This window comes from Triturus cristatus, chromosome 4_2 (genome assembly GCF_964204655.1).
Source record: "Triturus cristatus chromosome 4_2, aTriCri1.1, whole genome shotgun sequence".
Classification (NCBI taxonomy): domain Eukaryota; kingdom Metazoa; phylum Chordata; class Amphibia; order Caudata; family Salamandridae; genus Triturus; species Triturus cristatus.
Window position 1 is genome coordinate 117,161,943 of NC_140586.1, and position 20,488 is coordinate 117,182,430.

The window sequence follows — 20,488 nt, forward strand, 5'->3', positions numbered from 1 at the left end:
AAATTATTCACATGCCTGACCAAGCCCAGAACTGAGCGCTCCAAAGAACAAATGATGGGGTGCAAAAACTAACCTGAGGCAATAGCTATATGAATCTATATTCAGTGAGGGGGCGATATGAGCTACCAGGCAGTCAAGCTTTCCTCCACGATATTAAGACTCCTAAGCTTTCTGGAGAACACAGACAAATGCTGCATTAGGACTTCCAGCCCAGTGAGCTTGATCAGGCCCTTCGATCACTCAGCTATGGAAAGACAATGGGACCGAACAGGCTCCGCATTGAGCTTTACAAAGGACTGGCGACCAGATTGGAGCCCGACTACTAAATATGTGGCAAGAGGCCAAGTCCTCGGGTCAACTTCAGTGTGACCAAAAACAAGGCAGGATAGTGGAAATCTACAATGAAGGTGAGCCCCCTCACAGTTGTAGCTCTAACTGACCGATATCACTGCTGAATGCAGAGATCAAAATCACTGCCAAGTTACTAGCAAACAGACTCAGACAGGTGATTACATCCCTGATCCATCTAGATCAGTCTGGCTTTATGCCCAATAGGGGGACAAGGCTCAACCTCTGAAAGCTTTTTACTGTGATTGTGGGAGCTACAGACGACAGTGAATCTGTGATGGTCTTGGCCATGGATGCCTCCATGGCATTTGATACGCTTGAATTGGATTACATGTTTGCTGTGTTCGGGAGGTTGGGATTTGATTTGGCCCCATCTTCATGGGGTGGATCCGTCTTCTCTACCAGGACCCAAAGGCCCGGGTCAGCGTGAAAGGAGTGCCGTTGCATGCATTTGCCCTGCATGGAGGGACTAGACAAGGCTGCCCAATCTCCCCACTGATTTTTGCCCTGCCCCTCGAGCCACTTGGTATATGGGTTAGTGGTGCATGGTATTAGCGGGGGCGGGGGGTTGAGTCCTGGTTTGAGCGCATGTCTTTATATGCAATGATATTCTGTTCTACATCACAGACACCGCACCCCACAACTATATTGATTTGGCCCCATCTTCATGGGGTGGATCCGTCTTCTCTACCAGGACCCAAAGGCCCGGGTCAGCGTGAAAGGAGTGCCGTTGCATGCATTTGCCCTGCATGGAGGGACTAGACAAGGCTGCCCAATCTCCCCACTGATTTTTGCCCTGCCCCTCGAGCCACTTGGTATATGGGTTAGTGGTGCATGGTATTAGCGGGGGCGGGGGGTTGAGTCCTGGTTTGAGCGCATGTCTTTATATGCAATGATATTCTGTTCTACATCACAGACACCGCACCCCACAACTATATTCAGACAGATGCAGAGCCTCCAAATTTTATGGAAATACTCAGGATACACAAATAAATGGAATAAGTCTCTTGTGCACTTAATTATGAGTCCCAGACTGTGCCTGCAGGGGGGCGTATCCATGTCGATGGTCGAATAGGGGTATAAATATTTGGGAATATACGCACAAACAAAACCCCAGCTTTTTACTAGAAAAACCTAACCTCTATCCTAGACCGTTTTGCAGTTGATGTTAAGCATTAGCAATCCTTGCTGCCCTCCCGGTTAGGCAGAGCAGCAATAGTCAAAATGATGACAGTACCGAGGATGATCTATGCCCTCCAGAATACTCCCTATTTGGTCCCCATTGAAGTCTTCCTTAAGACTGAGGCATCGCTGGATTGTACAGTTTTCTAGTTGTCTTTGTAGTAAGTTACAATGTCCTCTCATAAAGTAGTTAAACAATAAAACTGTCGCTTTCAAACTTTTATAAAAGGACTGTGGTTAAGTTATGTACAAATGTTCCCAAATAATGAACTAGCAACTGCACATTAAATGATATTAGGTAATAATCAGTCCATTTCCCTTAACAAATACCAAGCTATATTGACAATCTAGCTCAAGACCTCAGACAGAAGCAACTGGCTTGCCTCACCACTCAGAACATTCATCAGTCAGTTATGTAGTCCAAATGCCACATGAAATGCGCTCTAGTCCTACTCGCAATCATATATAAGGTGGGCACTCATATTGGCAGTGACATGTCAGAGAAGAGAAGATAATTAAGATAAGATTATGCAATAATAATTATAACATTAATACATTAAATCCAAAGTAAATTAATACAATTATTATTATATAATGTAACAGCCCTTCCTTAGTATGACATACAACCACATCAAACATACTAGTCTGGCTGTATTCTCTCTAGACAGCTTGAGAGCTATGATGACACACTAGTCATGGTTGTGTGCTCTACAAATGATAGAGCATAACTTGATGAGTGGACGTAGTTACAGGATGGGCCATGCCAGATTATGTACAGTAGATCCACACAGGACAAGCATACATTCAAGTATACATTAATGGCAGATCACATATATTGTCAAGAGGGGGTACAACACATTTATGTCTAATCTGTTCTAGCGTGGTAAAGTGCTGGACTCCACGAGTTGGAATCTTAGAAAATAAATGAATCAACCGTCAAGTTCGAAAATAAAAGAAACAGCAATTCGAGTGGCAACATGACTGAAAATAGAATGAAATTAAAAGACAATTTAAATTTAAAATAAAATTGAGACAATATTAAAAACAAGAAGACATTTCTCCAAAACTAAGTTTTTTCAGGCTTACATTCTTCATTTTGGGAATTTGTCACAAAGACAGAATTCCGATAAATATGTGTCGCCAATTGGGAGATAGCAATATAGTTAAGTAAATTCAGCAAAATGTTTTGAAAACGTGAACCAGGGGTCAACAGTGAAAGGCAATGTAACTATACATTTCTTGTTCATGGTTTATTTAGTGATTACACAACTATGATAGCTGAGATACAATGACAAAGAATGACCAAGCCACCCTACGCATGCAAACCAGGAGTCACCGATGGTCTGTGGAAAAAGTATTCCATCGTTCTGTCCATCTAACAAGGGCAATGGAGAAGAACAGAAATGGACACATTCTGGGTCAATGCCCATGGAAGCTGTGAGGCCCCATAGATGGAATTCACTCTTACCCTCTTTAGATATTTTATATTTCTTTAATGCGCTCCCAATTGTACAATTAATGAAATACAACCTACACAACATTTAAGTAGTTCTAACGGTATGTTTGCTCGAAAAGGAACCCTTAAAAGACTGATGTTTATGACTGTTCTCCTTTGTAGTTTTCTGCTGGTAATTTGCTCAACGAGGCAAAGGACAGAACAAACATTGTTTTCAAACTACCTGTTTAGCCTCATGAACCGAGTGATACAAAATGATGGTCAGTGTTTGGAATTCCCAATATGGCTTCAGTATCCGGTGCATAAGATCCAATGCCTACATTCTCATAAACACCCAGAGGTGCGCTGTGCAATAACACTAACTCATTCACAGAGATCAAGCCTCCTTACCGCCTCTCCAAAGCGGGGAACGGATGCTTCCTTGACGAGCACGACCACTGCCCTTTTGTTGCCAAGGTTTCCTTCCCCCACCTCGCACCTCAGCTCTTGACTTTGTTTTCGCATGGCTCTAGAAAACAAAAAGATATGTCCGGTTAACTGCTACAGAAATCGTGAAAAAGTGTCATATAGCACCTAAATTGAATACGTGCCATTGTAGATGGTGGAAATACCTGCTGTCACCCTGTGATATCAAATCATACAGCAATGCTCATTATCACCAGGAGGAAGAAGTGAGAATGCTTGCAGAAGTATATGAATTATTTTGGTTAATGGCTGCAAGTTTGTTGTACATATGTCTATGAAATCAATTTTTTTCGATCAGTTAAAACAGCCTTAATTTCCATTTCAAAAAATGTTCGACAATTGCAGATAGACTTCTGTACATTGCTTCACTCCTGTAACTCTCAAACCTCTGAGTTTGGCTATGACCTCAGAAACGCTAAGACAATTCAGATGTAGGGGTGGCCAAAAGGTTCTCTTTCATGGCTGGAGGGGACTCAGCGGAGTAACCCTGTACAAGAACACTTTGTTTGCAAAGACGCTAAAGGGATCTTGGTTGATCAGAATCAACAGAAGGGTTTACAAACTTGGTGGAGTGCTTAGGAGAACATGACACAGAAGAGGGCTAACATAAGCTAACAAAAAGGAGAGACTAAGAACCCAGCTCAGGAGAGGGGCTAAGAGCCCTTTGCTCTGGGGAGGAACACAAACTCCAGCACAGAGTAGGGACTAAGAAATGGGTTCAAGGCAAGGAATGGAAGAAATATCCTCAGGAGAAGGGTTAGCAGCCCTGCTCCTAGGAGGACCTCTTCTTGGGGAATAGGGTAGGAAACTATGAGTCGGACTAACACCTCCATAGATTTCTTGAGATTTAAAAGCATGTGGCACAGTTCTTCCATCAGCAGGGGAGCAGGTTTATACAGACAGGGAATAGCACAGCTATTACATTGGACAGGTGGGGATTATACTTCCTCTTACAGGGTGAGGGCTGTTCTATCTTCAGGAGGTTGAGGTGCAGGTCATCCAACAGCTGGGTGAGAGACCGTTCTAATATTACCAGGATAGACAGTGTATGCAGCTCAAAAGTCCCATACACTGATTTCTCCTGTCACAGCTTTAGAATGCTCACAAGCCCTATCGTGAATGATAAACAAAGGTGAACTCTAGAATTGGAAGGATCAATGCTTCTAGTCTGCGGGTATTCTAAATAACTTGAAGTAATCTGCTGCCGGCATAGATTGTGCCTCTTTATGATGAACACTGCATGAAGGAACCAGAGAAATAATCACCATCCTGCTACCTCAATTCTTTCGAACCAACACAACTTACTATGCGCTTAAAGTTTTTCTGCCAGATTGCCACTTGATGAAGAACATCAATCCTGAAAAAGGGCAAAACATGGGATTAAACATCAGACAAAAGGTTACAAATTAACATCTATTTTCCCTTTAATCTTATTTCTATGCTAATAACAATATTTAGAGCCATAGCCTGTGCAGAAAAAGCCTAGAGTCATAGGGATTTATTGTTTATACTAATCATGAATCTTGGCCACGAAGAATCAACGGAAGCCAAATGTAGGGTGCTCACAGAAACCTACTAGAGAAAAGTAAAGAGCTTCACTTGTACGCCAACTCCAGAAGAGGTGCCTAAGTGGTCAGCGCAGGAGAATGCTCTTTGAAAAATGTTTACGTTGAATGCAGAAGGACTTTCTTCATTCACCTGGGTTATATAGGCAATTTTTTGGGATTTGTATTATAGTGGCAATTTTTATTATTTGGTTTTTGTCGAATAGATGCTGCACTTGTATTCTGCTGTCTTGAAGCATCTGAAACCAGATAGTTAATTAGCGTCTCTAATTTTTAAGCTGGTGTGGCTTTCAGTGCCCACCTGCTCATATTCCATGACAGCTCGGCCCGTAGCCAGTGTCCAAATTATCTTGCCCTGTCCCGGATAACATTAGTACCAAGTCTTGTTGAATATTTATGAGTGAATGTTCCGTTTGAACTTCCTCGGCCCTCTGCAGCTGCTTTGGGCTGCATATCGGAAAAATGATCAGAGTTTAATCTGTCAAGTGAAAGGTGTGCTGTGTCCCATTTAAGCCTTTATGGTATCTTCAGTCCTCTCTGCAACCCTACAGACTAACCTGGGCATGACAGTGAAGACATCTGGGTGGAGGTCGACCAGGCCTAAACGTTCATCCTCATAGTTCCTCAGGGACTCCAACCAGGCCTGCCCTGGCTTTAGGTGAGAAGGAACATTTATGCTGCATTTTCTGATGACTGGTAGGCTTGAGCCAGCTGGAGATGGGTTCACTAATGAAGCAAAAAGTACATTAATTGTAAACACAACATAAATCTCTGGCTTCCTTCACAACTTTTAAGCACTACTGCTATTCACACCTTGTCTTGAATCACTAACTCTACTGTAGCTTAATGACAAACGCTAAAAGTTCTAAAGATCAGGCAATGATTGGGTGATAAAAGTTGCTTTCTCAGGATCTCAAGCAATATTGTGTGAAGGAGTGTCTTCAACCGGTAGGCCCTATTATAGTTGTTCATATGTAAAGCGTGCAGAAAAACATGGTGGTGGAATATGAGCTTTAACAAAAAGGTGGAATAAATACAGAAATATTAAGCAGAAAGGAAGGCTGTAAGAATGAATATACAAGAGGGAGCCATTCACAAGGCTTGTTCACTAATAAATGGAGAGCAGGGACAAAACGTAATTAGAAAAATAGTACCACGAAGCCTGGCCTTGTACAAGAGATCCGATAAGCATAAATTCCTATACCAGGAAGGTTGCCTCTTGATGGCCTGATGCACAAGGAATCACACATCCAACAGAAGTTTTTATCCCATACATCTAAAAAAGAATGCTGTATGGATGTAATACGGAACAGATTGCTATTAATATTCCGAGACTAGTCGTTATCTCACACAGGTATGTCGGGAAGGACATTAACTAGTATACCCTGATTCAGTGAAGTAGTCAGATGCATACCAGCGTCATCCACAGCAATCTCCTTTTTCAGTCGAGCCTAGAGCAGCGCATGCGCGGCTGCTCGACTTTTAGTAAGGGGATTTTCAAAGTGCTACACTGTGGCCTAGAGCTTGTGTGCATGTGCGCAGGCACGCGCTTACGAGCAGATGGCTTTCCTCTCTCGTCATGGGTCATCAGCTTTCAAGACACGAGAGCTTTCTTTCACATTCCTGAAGTCGATAGCTTCCTTGTTGCTCTTTGTCACTACAACTGTCCACAAGGTGGTGGTGTTCCCACATTGTATATGGAAGCTACTTAATATAGACAACATAGAAGTTAATACGGCATAGTGTTGCTTCCTGGCCAGTATTGTATCTACACGGCTGGTGTTTGTATGTCACGACCATTAAAAAAACCAATCATTGGCATAGCCAATAGGTCGCTCCTTTGGGACCTTATAAGTGTTTAGTTATCCAGCACAATATTCTTGGTGCAACAACGTCAAGTGCTGCATGGCTAAACACTTATAAGGTCCCAAAGGCGAGACCTATTGGCTATGCCAATGCTTGTTTGTGCAAGCACTAAAGGCTCAATTTAACAAGCATTGGCATAACCAAAAGGTCTCGCCTTTGGGACCTTATAAGTGTTTAGCTATTCAACAGTTGCATAACTAAATACTTATAAGCTCCCAAAAGCGAGACCTATTGGCTATGCAAAGCGGCCCCGAAAGTTAAAGTGATCGCGATCACGATCAAACATCAAAGCGGCTGTGCGGCCGTGAAAGTAATCGCGGTAAAAGCGGCGCGCACGCCCGCGCACATGCACTGTAGCTCTAGGCTGGCCTGGTAGCACTTTTTGGAGCCCTCTCAATAAGTCTCGCCAGACCAGCGCATGCGCTGGGTCAGGCGAGACCTAAAAAGGGAAGGCTAAATTGTGGAAAACGATGGTACGACTCCGCCTGCCACACTAAATCAGAGTATACGAGTTAATGTCCTTATTGAAGGTACACTTGTGTTAAATAATGACAAGTTGTACCAGGGCACGTACTGCAACACTCTAAAATGCATGAAGTTTTGAAGCACAAAGAATAAAGGACCAGCAATCATCATAAACAACAAAACATAAATGCGCCTGGGACTACCTAACTGATTCAAACACTTACCAATGGAAGATGGGTCTACAGTATCAGGAGGTATACTGAGGTTGGGTGGCAGTGCTGTTTCGGAGGACAGGGTCGACAGCAGCTGTTTACGAAATATAAATATTAAGAAATTAGCGTTTTAAACACACCCAAGTATTCAAAATTGTTTTCCATTCATCGGCTCACTTTTTATGAGGATTGTGTTTCAGCACTTTCGCAGCATACTGTACGGACATTTTAAGGGTAGGAAATACAGAAAACGACTGCTACTGCACTAGAGGCAGTCTAGTTTGCCGAAGCCTTCCTTGCCACCATGCAGAGAAAATATAATTAGATCAATATGACCCTACTAGAACTTCCACGATTACTCCTTCCACACCACATTCGAGTCAAGCTTCTAGATCTTATTTAAGTCCGTCAACAACAAGAAGCTAGAGTCTCTGCAGCAGATAGAGCACCACCCTGGATAGTTAATAGATCCAAATAAAACACAGAAAGAAAGAACAAGCAGGTAAACCAATTTAGATGCTACTGCCCTGGTCAGGCAGAGCGAAAACCATGCACTGTGAGATGTGAAACAAAAATAAGCCCCCATACCCTCTGATCTGGGACCACTGCCTGCCTCTACACAGCAGCGGAAAGCGCAAGGACCCCAACAGGGAGAAAAATAACAGAAAAAGGCTACACCAAGGAGTTCCAGAGAGATAGGGACAAGTATCAGTGCCACTAAGGGAAGAAAGGTTTGAGAAGGAAAACTAAAGTGGAAGTTCACCAAAGGAGGAAGTAACATTTTATAATAGTCTCTCTCTACCAAAAACAACTTTAATCACGTATGCATGTTGTGGATATCAACCATTAAAAAAAATAAGTAAGCTAGAATCAGTCAAGAGACAAGACAAAGCATCACACTTTTGGAGGCGAGGGGGGGTCTGGAAGTAAGATACAGTCCCCAGATAATCAAGGAGCATGAGATTAGCCAGAGACAAAACATTGTGAAATAGTACCAAGCAGCTGCCATCAACGGGTCATGATAAACACGGAAGACTTGTTGGTTAGGTACAAAGAATGTAAATTCCACAGGACAGGAACATTCATCTGAACAAGGAAATCTGTGAAGAAGATTTCTTCTGTTCCCTTATTAGGTCTCGCCTTGCTATCGCGTAAGCGATCGCAAAGCGAGACTATAGAGAGCGGGTTTGAAAAGTGCTCCCAAAAAGCGGATTGCCTTGCTAGCACGCGCACAATCACGCGCATCGTGCCGCCATGCAATCTGCCTTTTAAGAGCACTTCAAAGGGACCGCTCCCCCGCCCCCAAGCGCGCGCGCGCCACGCTCCGCCGGGCTTGTTTACCTTCATGCACATACATTTATATGAACCACTTGCATACTTGTCATTGTTCTCGTAGTAGAGTTTTGTAAATACAGTAACATGAAATGTATATGAAGGAATAAAATCTTGTTGAAATTAACTATTAATTAAATTTTAGTTAAACATGGGCAAACAATTGCTCCAAAATCTAATTAAAACTCAAAAGTATCCAGCATTTCAGCAGAAATAGCACGCTCCCTATATGGTTGAATCCTGAGAACTGGCGATGCCCTCCGTGGTTACGTTCCGCCGCTTTTCCACAAAGGCCAGCCTTCCCTGGAATGATGCCGCGGATCTCTGGATGCTAGTCACCCTCCTCTCTGCCGGGATTGGTGAAGCACCTCCCAGCGTGCTTCGCGCCAGCCCCTCCTCACATTCTGAGAAAGCTGAAGGGGGTCTCACTATTACTGTCTTTATTCGCCGTCGGAGTGAAGCGGGGAACGTCGGTTTTACCTCCTTATCCAGCCATGGTAAGTGGACACTGCAGCGGCTCGTGCATATTCCACCCGCGACAGTTGAATAAGAAGCCGCCCACCCTCCACAAACCAGCGCGTGAAGACCCCGCATGAGGATTTGTGTTGCCGGGTTAAACCCCTGCTGGTCGAAAAGACGGATTCGCTCTATCTAACCTTTTTGGCACTTCGGAAATAGTGGCTTTTAACATATAATTATTGTTGGGAGGTAAAGTACCGTTATCCTAACGGTCCGACTAGCGTAGCTCCGCCCCCTCCTCGCATACACCTGGCGCGAGCTGCCATTTGATGGTGGCTTGACTGAAGCGCACGTCGTGTTTTTTTTTCTTTTTTGAATTCTCTGGTTAAGTGTTAGACATTCTAGCAATAGTGTCGCGAGTGCAACATTCCCAAAGGCGCAGCCACACCCAGTCAATGACCGAGTTCGTCAAAGATGGTTACGGAGGGAATACACATCGCAGTATGCGCGCGCGTCCGGCGTCACAGGCATTGTGTCGGACTGAGCCACCACCTTAAGTCCTGAAAGGGGTGTTTTGAATGCCGTGCACCCTTTTATCAGTCTATATTTTCGTCACAAGAGACGTTTTCACTTAAATGTCATTTACTTGCACTCGTTCACCTGCTGCATTCATAACCTCTGTAGATAAATTGGTCATATTGTTAGGTCTACCGGGTTTATCCTCGAAGGGCTGCGGGGCCTTTATTCGAGTAGTGAACGGCGCGTCGGTTCTGCAGTAACGGATGCCAGGGTCGCTACTGCACTGCAGAGGGGTGTCGACCAGCCCTGCAGCTGATGTGTGTTGAGGATTCGCCGGAGAATGGATTAAGTCATGTTGTCGATAATGTTGTGCATTTTAAAGTGCAGTTTAATTGCTTATTAGCAAAGCTGCACACCAACTTGTTAAATACAGTGCCGCAGGGAAGAGTCGCGATGCTTCCTAAACAAAACAAGCATTTGCAATGCAATAGGTCTCGCATTTACGCGAGTTTGAGCTGTTGACATTGCAAATAACAATACCAACAGCTTAAACTCGCATAAATGCGAGACCTATTGCATTGCAAATGCTTGTTTTTTAGGTTGAGCCTGGGCAGCGCATGCGCTGCTCTGCGAAGCATGCAGCATTCAGGTATGGAGTTGAAGCTCCGCCCATTTTTCAATTGGCTCCCGTTACTGTCCTTTCTAAATCCTTACTTTTGATTCAGAATTAGGCTGAGTAGTCCCTTCTAGGTACCACCTTGTCTGCATTTTTAACCTCCCATGAGGACTGGACTTTTTACTTGTGTTGTTACACGGTCTGCTTTATCTTCTCTTTGAGCACTATTTTCTTTAACGACACAACACTGCCTCTTTAACGCAGACTTTAGCATGGCGACCACCACCCCTCTTTTGGTTTTCAGAGCGCAATGGCCTTTCCGTTTTACAATGAAGGTCACACACACCATTTGCAGGAGGCTGCTCTAGAGGAATAATGGCGGATGCTTCGTTTTAATTTTTAGCACGCCATGCTTGTCTGTATTTACAGCTGGTTTATGATCTTCAGGTCTCGTCTCGATTCTTTCTGGTGCCAGCTAGGCTGTTGGAAGGGGGCTGGAAATGTTCTGTTATGTTCCAGGAGGTAAGGGATGGGTTTCGTAAGCCAGCTCGTAAAACAGTGAGCCTCCTTGAGATAGAGATGTGTCGACGCCCTGCATATGCTTTCACAGGTTGCGACACAAGTTGCGGAATCTGCACAGCTGACAATAGGCACAAGTGTTTCCAGACACGAGGTGCGGGCCCCCTCTCACCGAAGCGGCTTTCATTTTCTGGTTAATGCATTTAAGTGCAGACAAATATAAAATAAGCTACATATGAAGCTCCTTAAAATTATTTAAACAAAGTGTGCTAGGAAAAAAGATAAAATCGCAAGCAGTGAAGCTGATTAAGATAAGGACTGTTACGGTAAGATGCATATGATCATTGCCGGGCCCACTGTAAATGTCACACTGTTTGCAGGGCCGTTTCTAGGTGTTTTGCCGCCCTAGGCGAGAATTGAAAAATGCTGCCCCCTCCCTTTAACTACCATCACTCTCTCCTCCTTGCATTTGGAAAAGAGTAACAACATTATTACCGAAAAATTTAAGAAGCCACCGTCTGCCATAAAACAGTCTTGGCTCTACATACCCCGCATTACTTCTTCTTTTTAATAAATACGAGCTTTATAACAATCAGTGCAAAAAGAGCACTTTTGGGGGAAATCTTAGTTGTCTATTTTAGGGGTTTGGCACCTAAACAAACACTGATAAGCATTGATTTCCTAATTCAGATACTCCAAAATATTTACAGTCCATTTACAGACATTTACATTTTGCTGTGTGGAAAAAAAACCCATTTCCTTTTCAATCCCCAGTATCCAAGCAAGATTGTCAAATAAATCCCTTCACTTTGAAGTTAGTGAAAGAAAAGTAAAAACCAAGCTCTCTCAGAAGACATATATTTGACCTCTGTCTTTGAATGCCCAAGCAAACGTGGCAAGATAAGAACATAATTTAAAGGCCCGTTTATAGAAAGCTAGCACTGTGGAAAAACACAGGGAGGAATGGTAAATAGGCTATAGTCCAAGGGAGGGACAAGAAATGCTGGACAGCCTAAAACACATAAAGTCAGCTAACAGAAAGCAAGCAAATGTTAATTACATTCCATAACGCTAATGGTAAGCACTGGATGGAATACATTCCCAGGGAAGATTTCAGAAGACCCCAAGAAGTATTTTTGTAACTAGACAGCTACACTGTCTGGTAGGTTTCGACCTTAAATACGTAGGACATTTTGGCGATCCCTTTTGCGAGCCTCCGCAATGGTTTACTGCATGTTAGAAATTACGATGAAACCAACTTTTATCCCTTGCCCAGAATCAATAACGATTATTAGAGCGGAAGATTCATCAACAACAAAAATTACAGCTAAATGCTGCCAAAAGAGTGCATGAGGCCTAGAAATCGGAAAGGCTCTTATCATGATTATAGAGTAATGTTTAAAAATTTACAAAATAGCACAGATTTCAAAATAAGATACATACAGTCGTAAAAACAGCTGTATATTTTGAGAATTATTAAAACATCCAATAAAATTGTATAAAATCTAGGTCTCATTAACAAAACGGGTTGTGGAAACATCACTACAACTCTGAATAAAAACCTAGTAAAGCAGAGAAAATGAATGTAGATGTGACTGCAACCCACAGATCAGAAAGATATTACAGATTGCTATTAAATTAATTTCAAAGTCGTGAAATGTAAACATTTGGGAGAGGGGAAATAAAAGCACGTATCAAACACAAGTTACAGTAAGCAATTGTACTTGTTATTCATTCAATTTACACACACTTGTGTAAGTCTTCAAATGTGACACAATAAATATCTCTACAAGCTATGAAAGGTTTTCAGCGTTTATTTTGATCTAACCTTGCGTTGTTCGCTTCAATGATTTTAAATGACGTTTTATTAAAAAGTGTGCATATTTTATTCTCCTGAAGTTTGATTCTTGGTAATTAACCCAATAAAATATATGGAACACAGGCAAAATAAGCAAGGACGTAATTTCACCAAAGAGGATGCGGAAGTAACATCATGCACGCTTGGACCACTGAAGACAAGAAGGTGAACTCTTCTCTCATCCTTGGAGAATCAGCAGTCACCTGTTTCCTTCGGAGGTAACGAGTAACGATGAAACTATTAAAACTATTACTTTACACGCATGCCTTAATGTTCACTGGGGCTCTGTTAAACCAACACGCAAGGAAGGGTACCGGCTGTCACAACTGACTACTGTTAACAGACGCCCATGAAAATAACTCAGATAAGTCTCGAGCATTACAACTAATGGCGATGTTGTAAGATGCATATTAAATCCCTTGTTCGACCAATCCTATCGTCTTTCCTCCTCCCTCTTCCATGCACTACTTGTCTCTTACCCGACATCCCTGTCTGCAGACCCGGACTAGACTCCTCAGCCCAATCATCCTCCCTTAGGATGGAGAAGGTCAGCTTGCGATTTCCTCTGCCATGTTTCGTGCAGCACTCAGGCGCGTTGATATGACGACATCAGTGAAGTCAAAGGTGGATCACAAAAACCAGGAAAAGGATGATAATTCGAGCGGCCATATTGGAATAGTTCGTATCCTTTCAAATCAAGCATATGTTCACCGAACAACCACGCCACAAAACTGATACCGGATTCTTTTATCCAAATAAAATACATCGCACTGATTACAGTTTCTTACAAGTGATATTTATACTTTTATTTGATATGTTCAAAGAGAAAAATAGTATTGTTAAAAAAGTCTACCGCTGCTTTTATAATTTTGTTTTCTAATAAAAATTATGGTAACCCAGACCAATACTTTAATAGTATGCTTGTTGGCTGCCGAGTCAAAGCGAAACTGGTGGTAGCCTGGCTTTTTGAACGTAAATCGCGTGTATGCTCCGGACAATGTACAGCACCCTGTTAATATCAGGATGAACATAGCTTCAGTGCATGGTCGGGAGTAATACAAGCATTTGCAATGCAATAGGTCTCGCATTTATAAGAGTTTGAGCTATTGGCATTGTAAAATTACAATGCCTTTTATTTATGTTTTGTATTTAAAACAAAAGACATTGTCATTTACAATGTCAGTAGCATAAACTCGCATAAAAGCAGTGTGTGGAGTGCAGCAGTGTGCGGCGTGCAGCAGTGTGCGGCGTGCAGCAGTGTGTGGCGTGCAGCAGTGTGTGGCATGCAGCGGTTGCAGCACTGTGTGGCGTGCAGCAGTGTGCGGCGTGCAGCAGTGTGCGGCGTGCAGCAGTGTGTGGCATGCAGCGGTTGCAGCACTGTGTGGCGTGCAGCAGTGTGCGGCGTGCAGCAGTGTGCGGCGTGCAGCAGTGTGTGCCGTGCACCAGTGTGTTTCGTGTAGCATTGTGCGGAGTGCAGCAGTGTGTGGCGTGCAGCAGTGTGTGGCATGCAGCAGTGTGTGGCGTGCAGCAGTGTTTCGTGTAGAAGTGTGCGGCGTGCAGCAGTGTGCGGCGTGCAGCAGTGTGCGGCGTGCAGCGGTGTGCGGCGTGGAGCAGTGTGCGGCGTGCAGCAGTGTGTGGCGTGCAGCAGTGTGTGGCATGCAGTGGCATGCAGCAGTGTGTGGCGTGCAGCAGTGTGGCGTGTAGCAGTGTGCGGCGTGCAGCAGTGTGCGGCGTGCAGCAGTGTGAGGCGTGCAGCAGTGTGTGGCGAGCAGCAGTGTGCGGCGTGCAGCATTGTGCTGCGTGCAGCAGTGTGAGGCGTGCAGCAGTGTGTGGCGTGCAGCAGTGTGCGGCGTGCAGCAGTGTGCGGCGTGCAGCACTGTGTGGCGTGCAGCAGTGTGTGGCGTGCAGCAGTGTTTCGTGTAGCAGTGTGAGGCATGCAGCACTGTGTGGCGTGCAGCGGCGTGCAGCAGTGTGCGGCGTGCACCAGTGTGTGGCGTGCAGCAGTGTGCGGCATGCAGCAGTGTCGTGCAGCATGCAGCAGTGAGTAATGCAGCAGTGTGTGGCGTGCAGCAGTGTGCGGCGTGCAGCAGTATGCGGCGTGCAGCAGTGTGTGGCGTGCAGCAGTGTTTCGTGTAGCATTGTGAGGCGTGCAGCAGTGTGTGGCGTGCAGCAGTGTGTGGCGTGCAGCACTGTGTGGCATGCAGCAGTGTGTGGCGTGCAGCAGTGTTTCATGTAGCAGTGTGCGGCGTGCAGCAGTGTGCGGCGTGCAGCAGTGTGCGGCGTGCAGCAGTGTGTGGCGTGCAGCAGTGTGTGGCGTGCAGCGGCATGCAGCAGTGTGTGGCGTGCCGCAGTGTGAGGCGTGCAGCAGTGTGTGGCGTGTAGCAGTGTGCAGCATGCAGCAGTGTGCGGCGTGCAGCAGTGTGCGGCGTGCAGCAGTGTGAGGCGTGCAGCAGTGTGTGGCGTGCAGCAGTGTGCGGCGTGCAGCAGTGTGTGGCGTGCAGCAGTGTGTGGCGTGCAGCAGTGTGCGGCGTGCAGCAGTTGCAGCAGTGTGTGGCGTGCAGCAGTGTGCGGCGTGCAGGTATAGCCAATAGGTCTCGCTTTTGGGACCTTATAAGTATGCAGCACAATATCCTTGTTGCAACAAAATCAACTGTTGCATAGCTAAACACTTCTAAGGTCCCAAAGGCGAGACCTATTGGGTATGCCAATGCTTGTTGGATTGGCCATGGGACTGCAATGTAATATGCCACTGGGGGAGGGGGGCAGCTTTACGGCGCCATGGAGGTGCCTTTCGGATTCGCTCTCTGCTGCCCCCTTGGCAAGACAGACAAAGACAGTGAAAACGCTGCTGCAAACATGCAGGCACACAGCCGGCCAATGGAGAAGGAGGGTCTGGTACGCCTGCAAACAGAAAATGGGGCTCTTGTTACCAGTGCTGGGGACTGGAATCAACCCACCCGCCGCTTGCTAGGTAGTGCTTTCTATAAGCAACGTGCTCAATAGCCAGCACATTGCCTTTCCTGCACACGCTAATTCCAATTGTACATTTTTTTCGTAAAAAGAAGAGTGAGTCTGGCGTGAATTTCAGAGCACAAGCACGTGTCCGGGAGGGCAGGCGATGAATGGCGCCCTGTGTTCCGGTCACAAACTCTGGCAGATAGGCATTTTGAAACAAAAAGCTAGGCCTCTTGGTGAGGTCTTAAGTCCGCCTAAATTTCTTCTTGCTACAGGCAGTTTGATGCTCGTTAAGATTACTCTACTCTGAAAACAAGATGAACAAAAAACAATAAAAATTAAAGACACCTATGCCTTTCCGTGAGGCGCCCGGTCATGACGTAAAGTAACAGGTCAGTGACCTGAGGTTGCAGCAAAGGCTAGCCTGAAGTGCTTACGGCCCATCTATGTTTGGATCTGAAACTAGTTCTCTTTTCCAACTAGCTGTCCTTGCGGTGCATTGTTTCCACTGAGGCGCACATGGCATCTCAGGTACAGGCCAAAGGCTGAGGGGTTTGTAAATGTCATTTTTGTGAATAGGTTGCATTTGTGAGTATGTGTGTTTACATGTTTTTGCCATGCCTATTGGCTTTGGTGGTCCCAGCCTTCCCCCTTTGCCACAGTTTTCCTTTCTCTTCCACCTTCTCTTGCTCTGGGTGAAAAGCTGCTGATGAAAACCACTGTTCTGGTCCCTATAAGGAGTGCCAGTGCCCACAACCTCCACCCACACCTCCTGTTGCACCGCCTTCATAAGAGGCGCTTTCAAAGTGTGCACATAACACAGAAACAGCAGAACAATCAGCTAACATGACAAAATTGTGCGATTTCTGAATACAAACATAACAAAATAACGAAAAGAGCATCTTCCGAACATCTCCAGATTCACCGTGAAGCTCCCGTGTGCGGCGGGCTGGCTCTCCTCCCTCCAATATACCAACCTTGCTTGCTTTCTTCCTTCATGCTTTCCTGCGCCAGCAGCCATGGGAATGTCAGAAAGGAGCAGCCAGGAAGAAGAGGCGCGTGAATGTGACATTTCGGGGATTTGCCACTGAGGATGAGCCGATGACGTAGGTAGCTGCTCAGTGATTGCAGGGGGGGGGGTTCCTAGCTAAGAATAGCTCTGTTATCAGTCACCAACAGATGCTAACCCCCGCACCCTCCCCGTTGTTTAGGGGGGGGGGTCAGCTAGGCAATGGGCCTTTAGCTAGGTGACTGCAGCTAGGTGACTGCAGTGATCTGATCAGCCGAAGCAGAGATTGCCAATGAAAATAAGCCTTTGTGCGTTTTTATTGACTGTTTCACCATAGCTGGGTGGGGGGAGGGTCAAGAGTGCGGAAGACGTTCACAGACTGTGGCGGTGCTCCTGTCACACTGAACGCAGCTGCAGCGTGGCGATGGATATCTGACTGCAGTGGTAGGCACAATTGGCAGGCCTTTGCCGAGCAGTCGTCGGGTGATGTCTTTTGTGTTTTTCTGCTGTTCGTGCGACAGTTCTCACATGTGATTGAAGGGCACAGGGGGGAGACTGGCATGCATCATTGCAAACAAAACACTGATCCGATGGACTCGGATGCTGCAGTTTGACCTTCTATGGCCTTGTGTACAACTTCTGGGCAATTAGTTCCATTATGTATGTATGTAGAGCGCTTGTAGAGCGCAAACCTAGTTCGAGAGTAACGGAGTACTTTGGGTGAACATTTTCGGGTACTGAAAATTTGTGAACAAATATTGCTTCACATGTAATTTACACATGGACAAATAGTTCGTTTGTAAACACATGGACAAATAGTTCGTTTGTAGTAAGTGCAGGGGCAAATACCGCTCAGCTTGTCCCAGGTGCCAACGCAATTGGAATTGGTTGTTTACACAACCTATGTGTCTGCAGGAAGAGGCAGCGAGGCATGGTGCAGGGAGGTAAATCATTCACGCCCAGTGAAAAAGATTAGGGAACATGGGGAACTAGCAGGAAGTGGGATAAGGGAGGGGGTGGCAAATGGTGATCACTTTCGCTTTGATGTCCTCAGTGGCCGCGCGGCTCACTGAGGACATCAAAGCGGCCGCGAAAGTGATCAGGCAGTGCTTTTCAGGCTGCCAAATGGTGCGCGCGCCGGGCGCACATGCACTGTATTTGGAGGCCTGAAAAGCACTAGTTTGCACTTACAGATCCCCCTTTTACAAAAGCTCTTGCGAGAGCAGCGCTAAAGCGCTGGCTCAGGCGAGACCTGAAAAGGCACCGGATCGCCATGTTAGGGTTAGGCATGACGTTTTAGAAACCTCAATCTGTACATTATAACTTTTTTCAGATTTTTTATATCTCATACATGACAGAGAAGTGGGACATTTTGAAACAGAAATACATACATGCCAACATTTCAGAAGAGCAAAGTGGGAGATTCTTTAAAAAAAATCGTGAGAATGGGGCCTTGAATCAGGTTACTGTCATGTGCTGCAGCAGGATCGGACATTTGAAACGCAAATGGATGTTTTTTTCTTACCTTTCAGAAGCATGGAGCGCAATGGCAGGCAGAGAGAGGGTGTTTCAAGTGTTCTGTACTCACTGGCCTGGCAGGTTGCTGGCAGTGCATATACCAACCCCCCTCCCCACCCCCACCCCCCACCTGTGTGGCAGACCAGGCACACACACAGCCGCCCCCGAGTACTTCACAGGTCTTTAAAAGACCAATCGCTTGCTAATGGTGCTTTGTTGGGTTTTCACCCCTTCTAGAGCCCCTGCATTCACACTCTGACTATTACTGGAAGAATTAGCACATTACACAATACCAAGCCCCCCTTTCTGCTGAATCCCCGAGGAATCGGGTTTTTGCTTGCAGGAATCGGGAGGCGGGAGACTAGCCTTGAAATCGGTAGTCTCCCGCCTGAATCAGGAGGGTTGGTGTTATGTTTGGTACTTGCTACAATATGTTATTTATGTTATGGTGCTTTAAATGCAGGATTCTACTTTGTGTTCTAGCATTGCTATGGGACGCATCAGAGCTGTGTTCCTAGACTCTCAGTTGTATGCTGGCTGTTATGGGGATACCAACGTTATTTCTGCGCTCTGAATAAAGCATCTACTTTGTGAAACATCAATCTTGTATTGAGATCAATATCCGATTACAACAGTTGGCATGTCTGGAAATAGGGAGAATGTAATATCCCCATTGACTTCTATTGAAGAAAATTTAATTTCAGGCAGGAGACAGCTAAAATAAAGCCATTTTGGGCTTTAAAAATCTGGAGTCTTCCGCTTGAATCGGGTCTATTGGCATGTATGTTATCTGAGCGCTTTACATGAGCACCAGTTGTGTTACACAAGGACACATTCATTTTTGTTAGGCACAGAGAAATTAAGTGATATGCCAGAATCACAGGATGTTGAGCATCACTGCGACTCTCGAACCCCGTTCCCCAGATTTGAGGTCGACTGCCAAAGCCTTTAGGCCACATCCTCTCCCCAATTGCATTTATTTAACGCTTATTTTATTATATTTATTTTATTTAATGCATTTTTATATAGCGCTGACTACCCAAAGGTGTCAGAGAGCTTCACAATAGAACCAAGTATGTTACATGAGGAGAATATTACATATTTACACGTTATAGAAAAAAACAAGAAACAAGAAAAGGTAAAATAAAACAATAAATGGCAGTCACACAAAAAACACAATAGGATGAAGATTGTACAGGCATAGATTAAAAATTTACAATAATCAAAGAACTTCCCTGCGGGACATGAAAAGGGGTGTATTAGTTCTGGAAGTGTCTTTGGAAGAGAAGAGATTTGAGGTCGGTTTCGAAGGTCCGGGTAGAGGTGGTGGTACAGAGTAGTGGAGGAAGCGAGTTCCAGATTCTCACCGCATTGCCTGAGAAGGATTGAGCCATTGATCTTTCCCTTTTGAAGGTGGGGGGCTCAAGCAGTAATTTTTCCACATTACGTGAAGGTCTAGAGCCTCCAGAGATTTTAAGTTTATTCGCCAGGTATCGTGGGGGGAAAGTTTGCAGGGCTTTGTGGGTGATACAGGCAGGCTTGTAGATTGACCTTGCTTCAATTGGAAGCCATCTAAGAGAAAACAGTATGGGTGTGATGTGGTCACTTCTTTTGGCCCCAAAAACAAAACAAGCCGCTGAATGGAGAACGGATTTAAGAGGGGAAAGGTGGGATTTGGGGAGGCCAGCAAGAAGAGAATTGTAATAGTCCAATCTAGAGAGAACCAGATATTGGACCAAGGTTTTTAGGTCTTGCTCCGGAAAGAAACGTCGAATCCCCCAGAGAAGGCGCAGTTGGTATTGTGCATTATTTGCTATGGAATTGATGTGGGAGAGTAGACTGAGCCTTTTGTCAAGTATGACACCAAGGGATTTTGCGCTGTCGACAATGATAGGTTTATTGTTGAGTAAATTCAGCTGATAAATCCAAGATTGAACAGGAGGAGGAGAGAGTGAGGTAGAGAGGAGGAGGAATTCGGTTTTGGAAGGATTCAGAATGAGTTGATGAGCTAACATCCAGTTTTGAATAGAGTTGAGGATTGAGATATCGTGTGCAGAAGATCCCTGAGAGGCATAAAAGCGCTTTTCTCCAGAACCCAAAAAGGATTAGTGATGAGTTAGTATTGGGGAAATATGAAATTAATT

General features: G+C 45.0%; 1 protein-coding gene across 1 annotated transcript in view; it reads right to left on the reverse strand.

Moving 5' to 3' along the window:
* The window catches only part of MRPL4 (mitochondrial ribosomal protein L4), a 52,018-nt gene extending 38,550 nt beyond the window's left edge, over window positions 1-13,468 (reverse strand). Inside the window, exons 1-5 of the mRNA XM_085600747.1 lie at window positions 13,342-13,468; window positions 7,572-7,653; window positions 5,574-5,742; window positions 4,757-4,808; window positions 3,377-3,494 (exon numbers count right to left, since the gene is read on the reverse strand). Of these exons, the coding sequence (XP_085456873.1) occupies window positions 3,377-3,494; window positions 4,757-4,808; window positions 5,574-5,742; window positions 7,572-7,653; window positions 13,342-13,389 (469 nt within the window). The 5' untranslated portion in view covers window positions 13,390-13,468. The remainder of the gene's footprint in view (window positions 1-3,376; window positions 3,495-4,756; window positions 4,809-5,573; window positions 5,743-7,571; window positions 7,654-13,341) is intronic.
* Window positions 13,469-20,488: the final 7,020 nt, after the last annotated feature.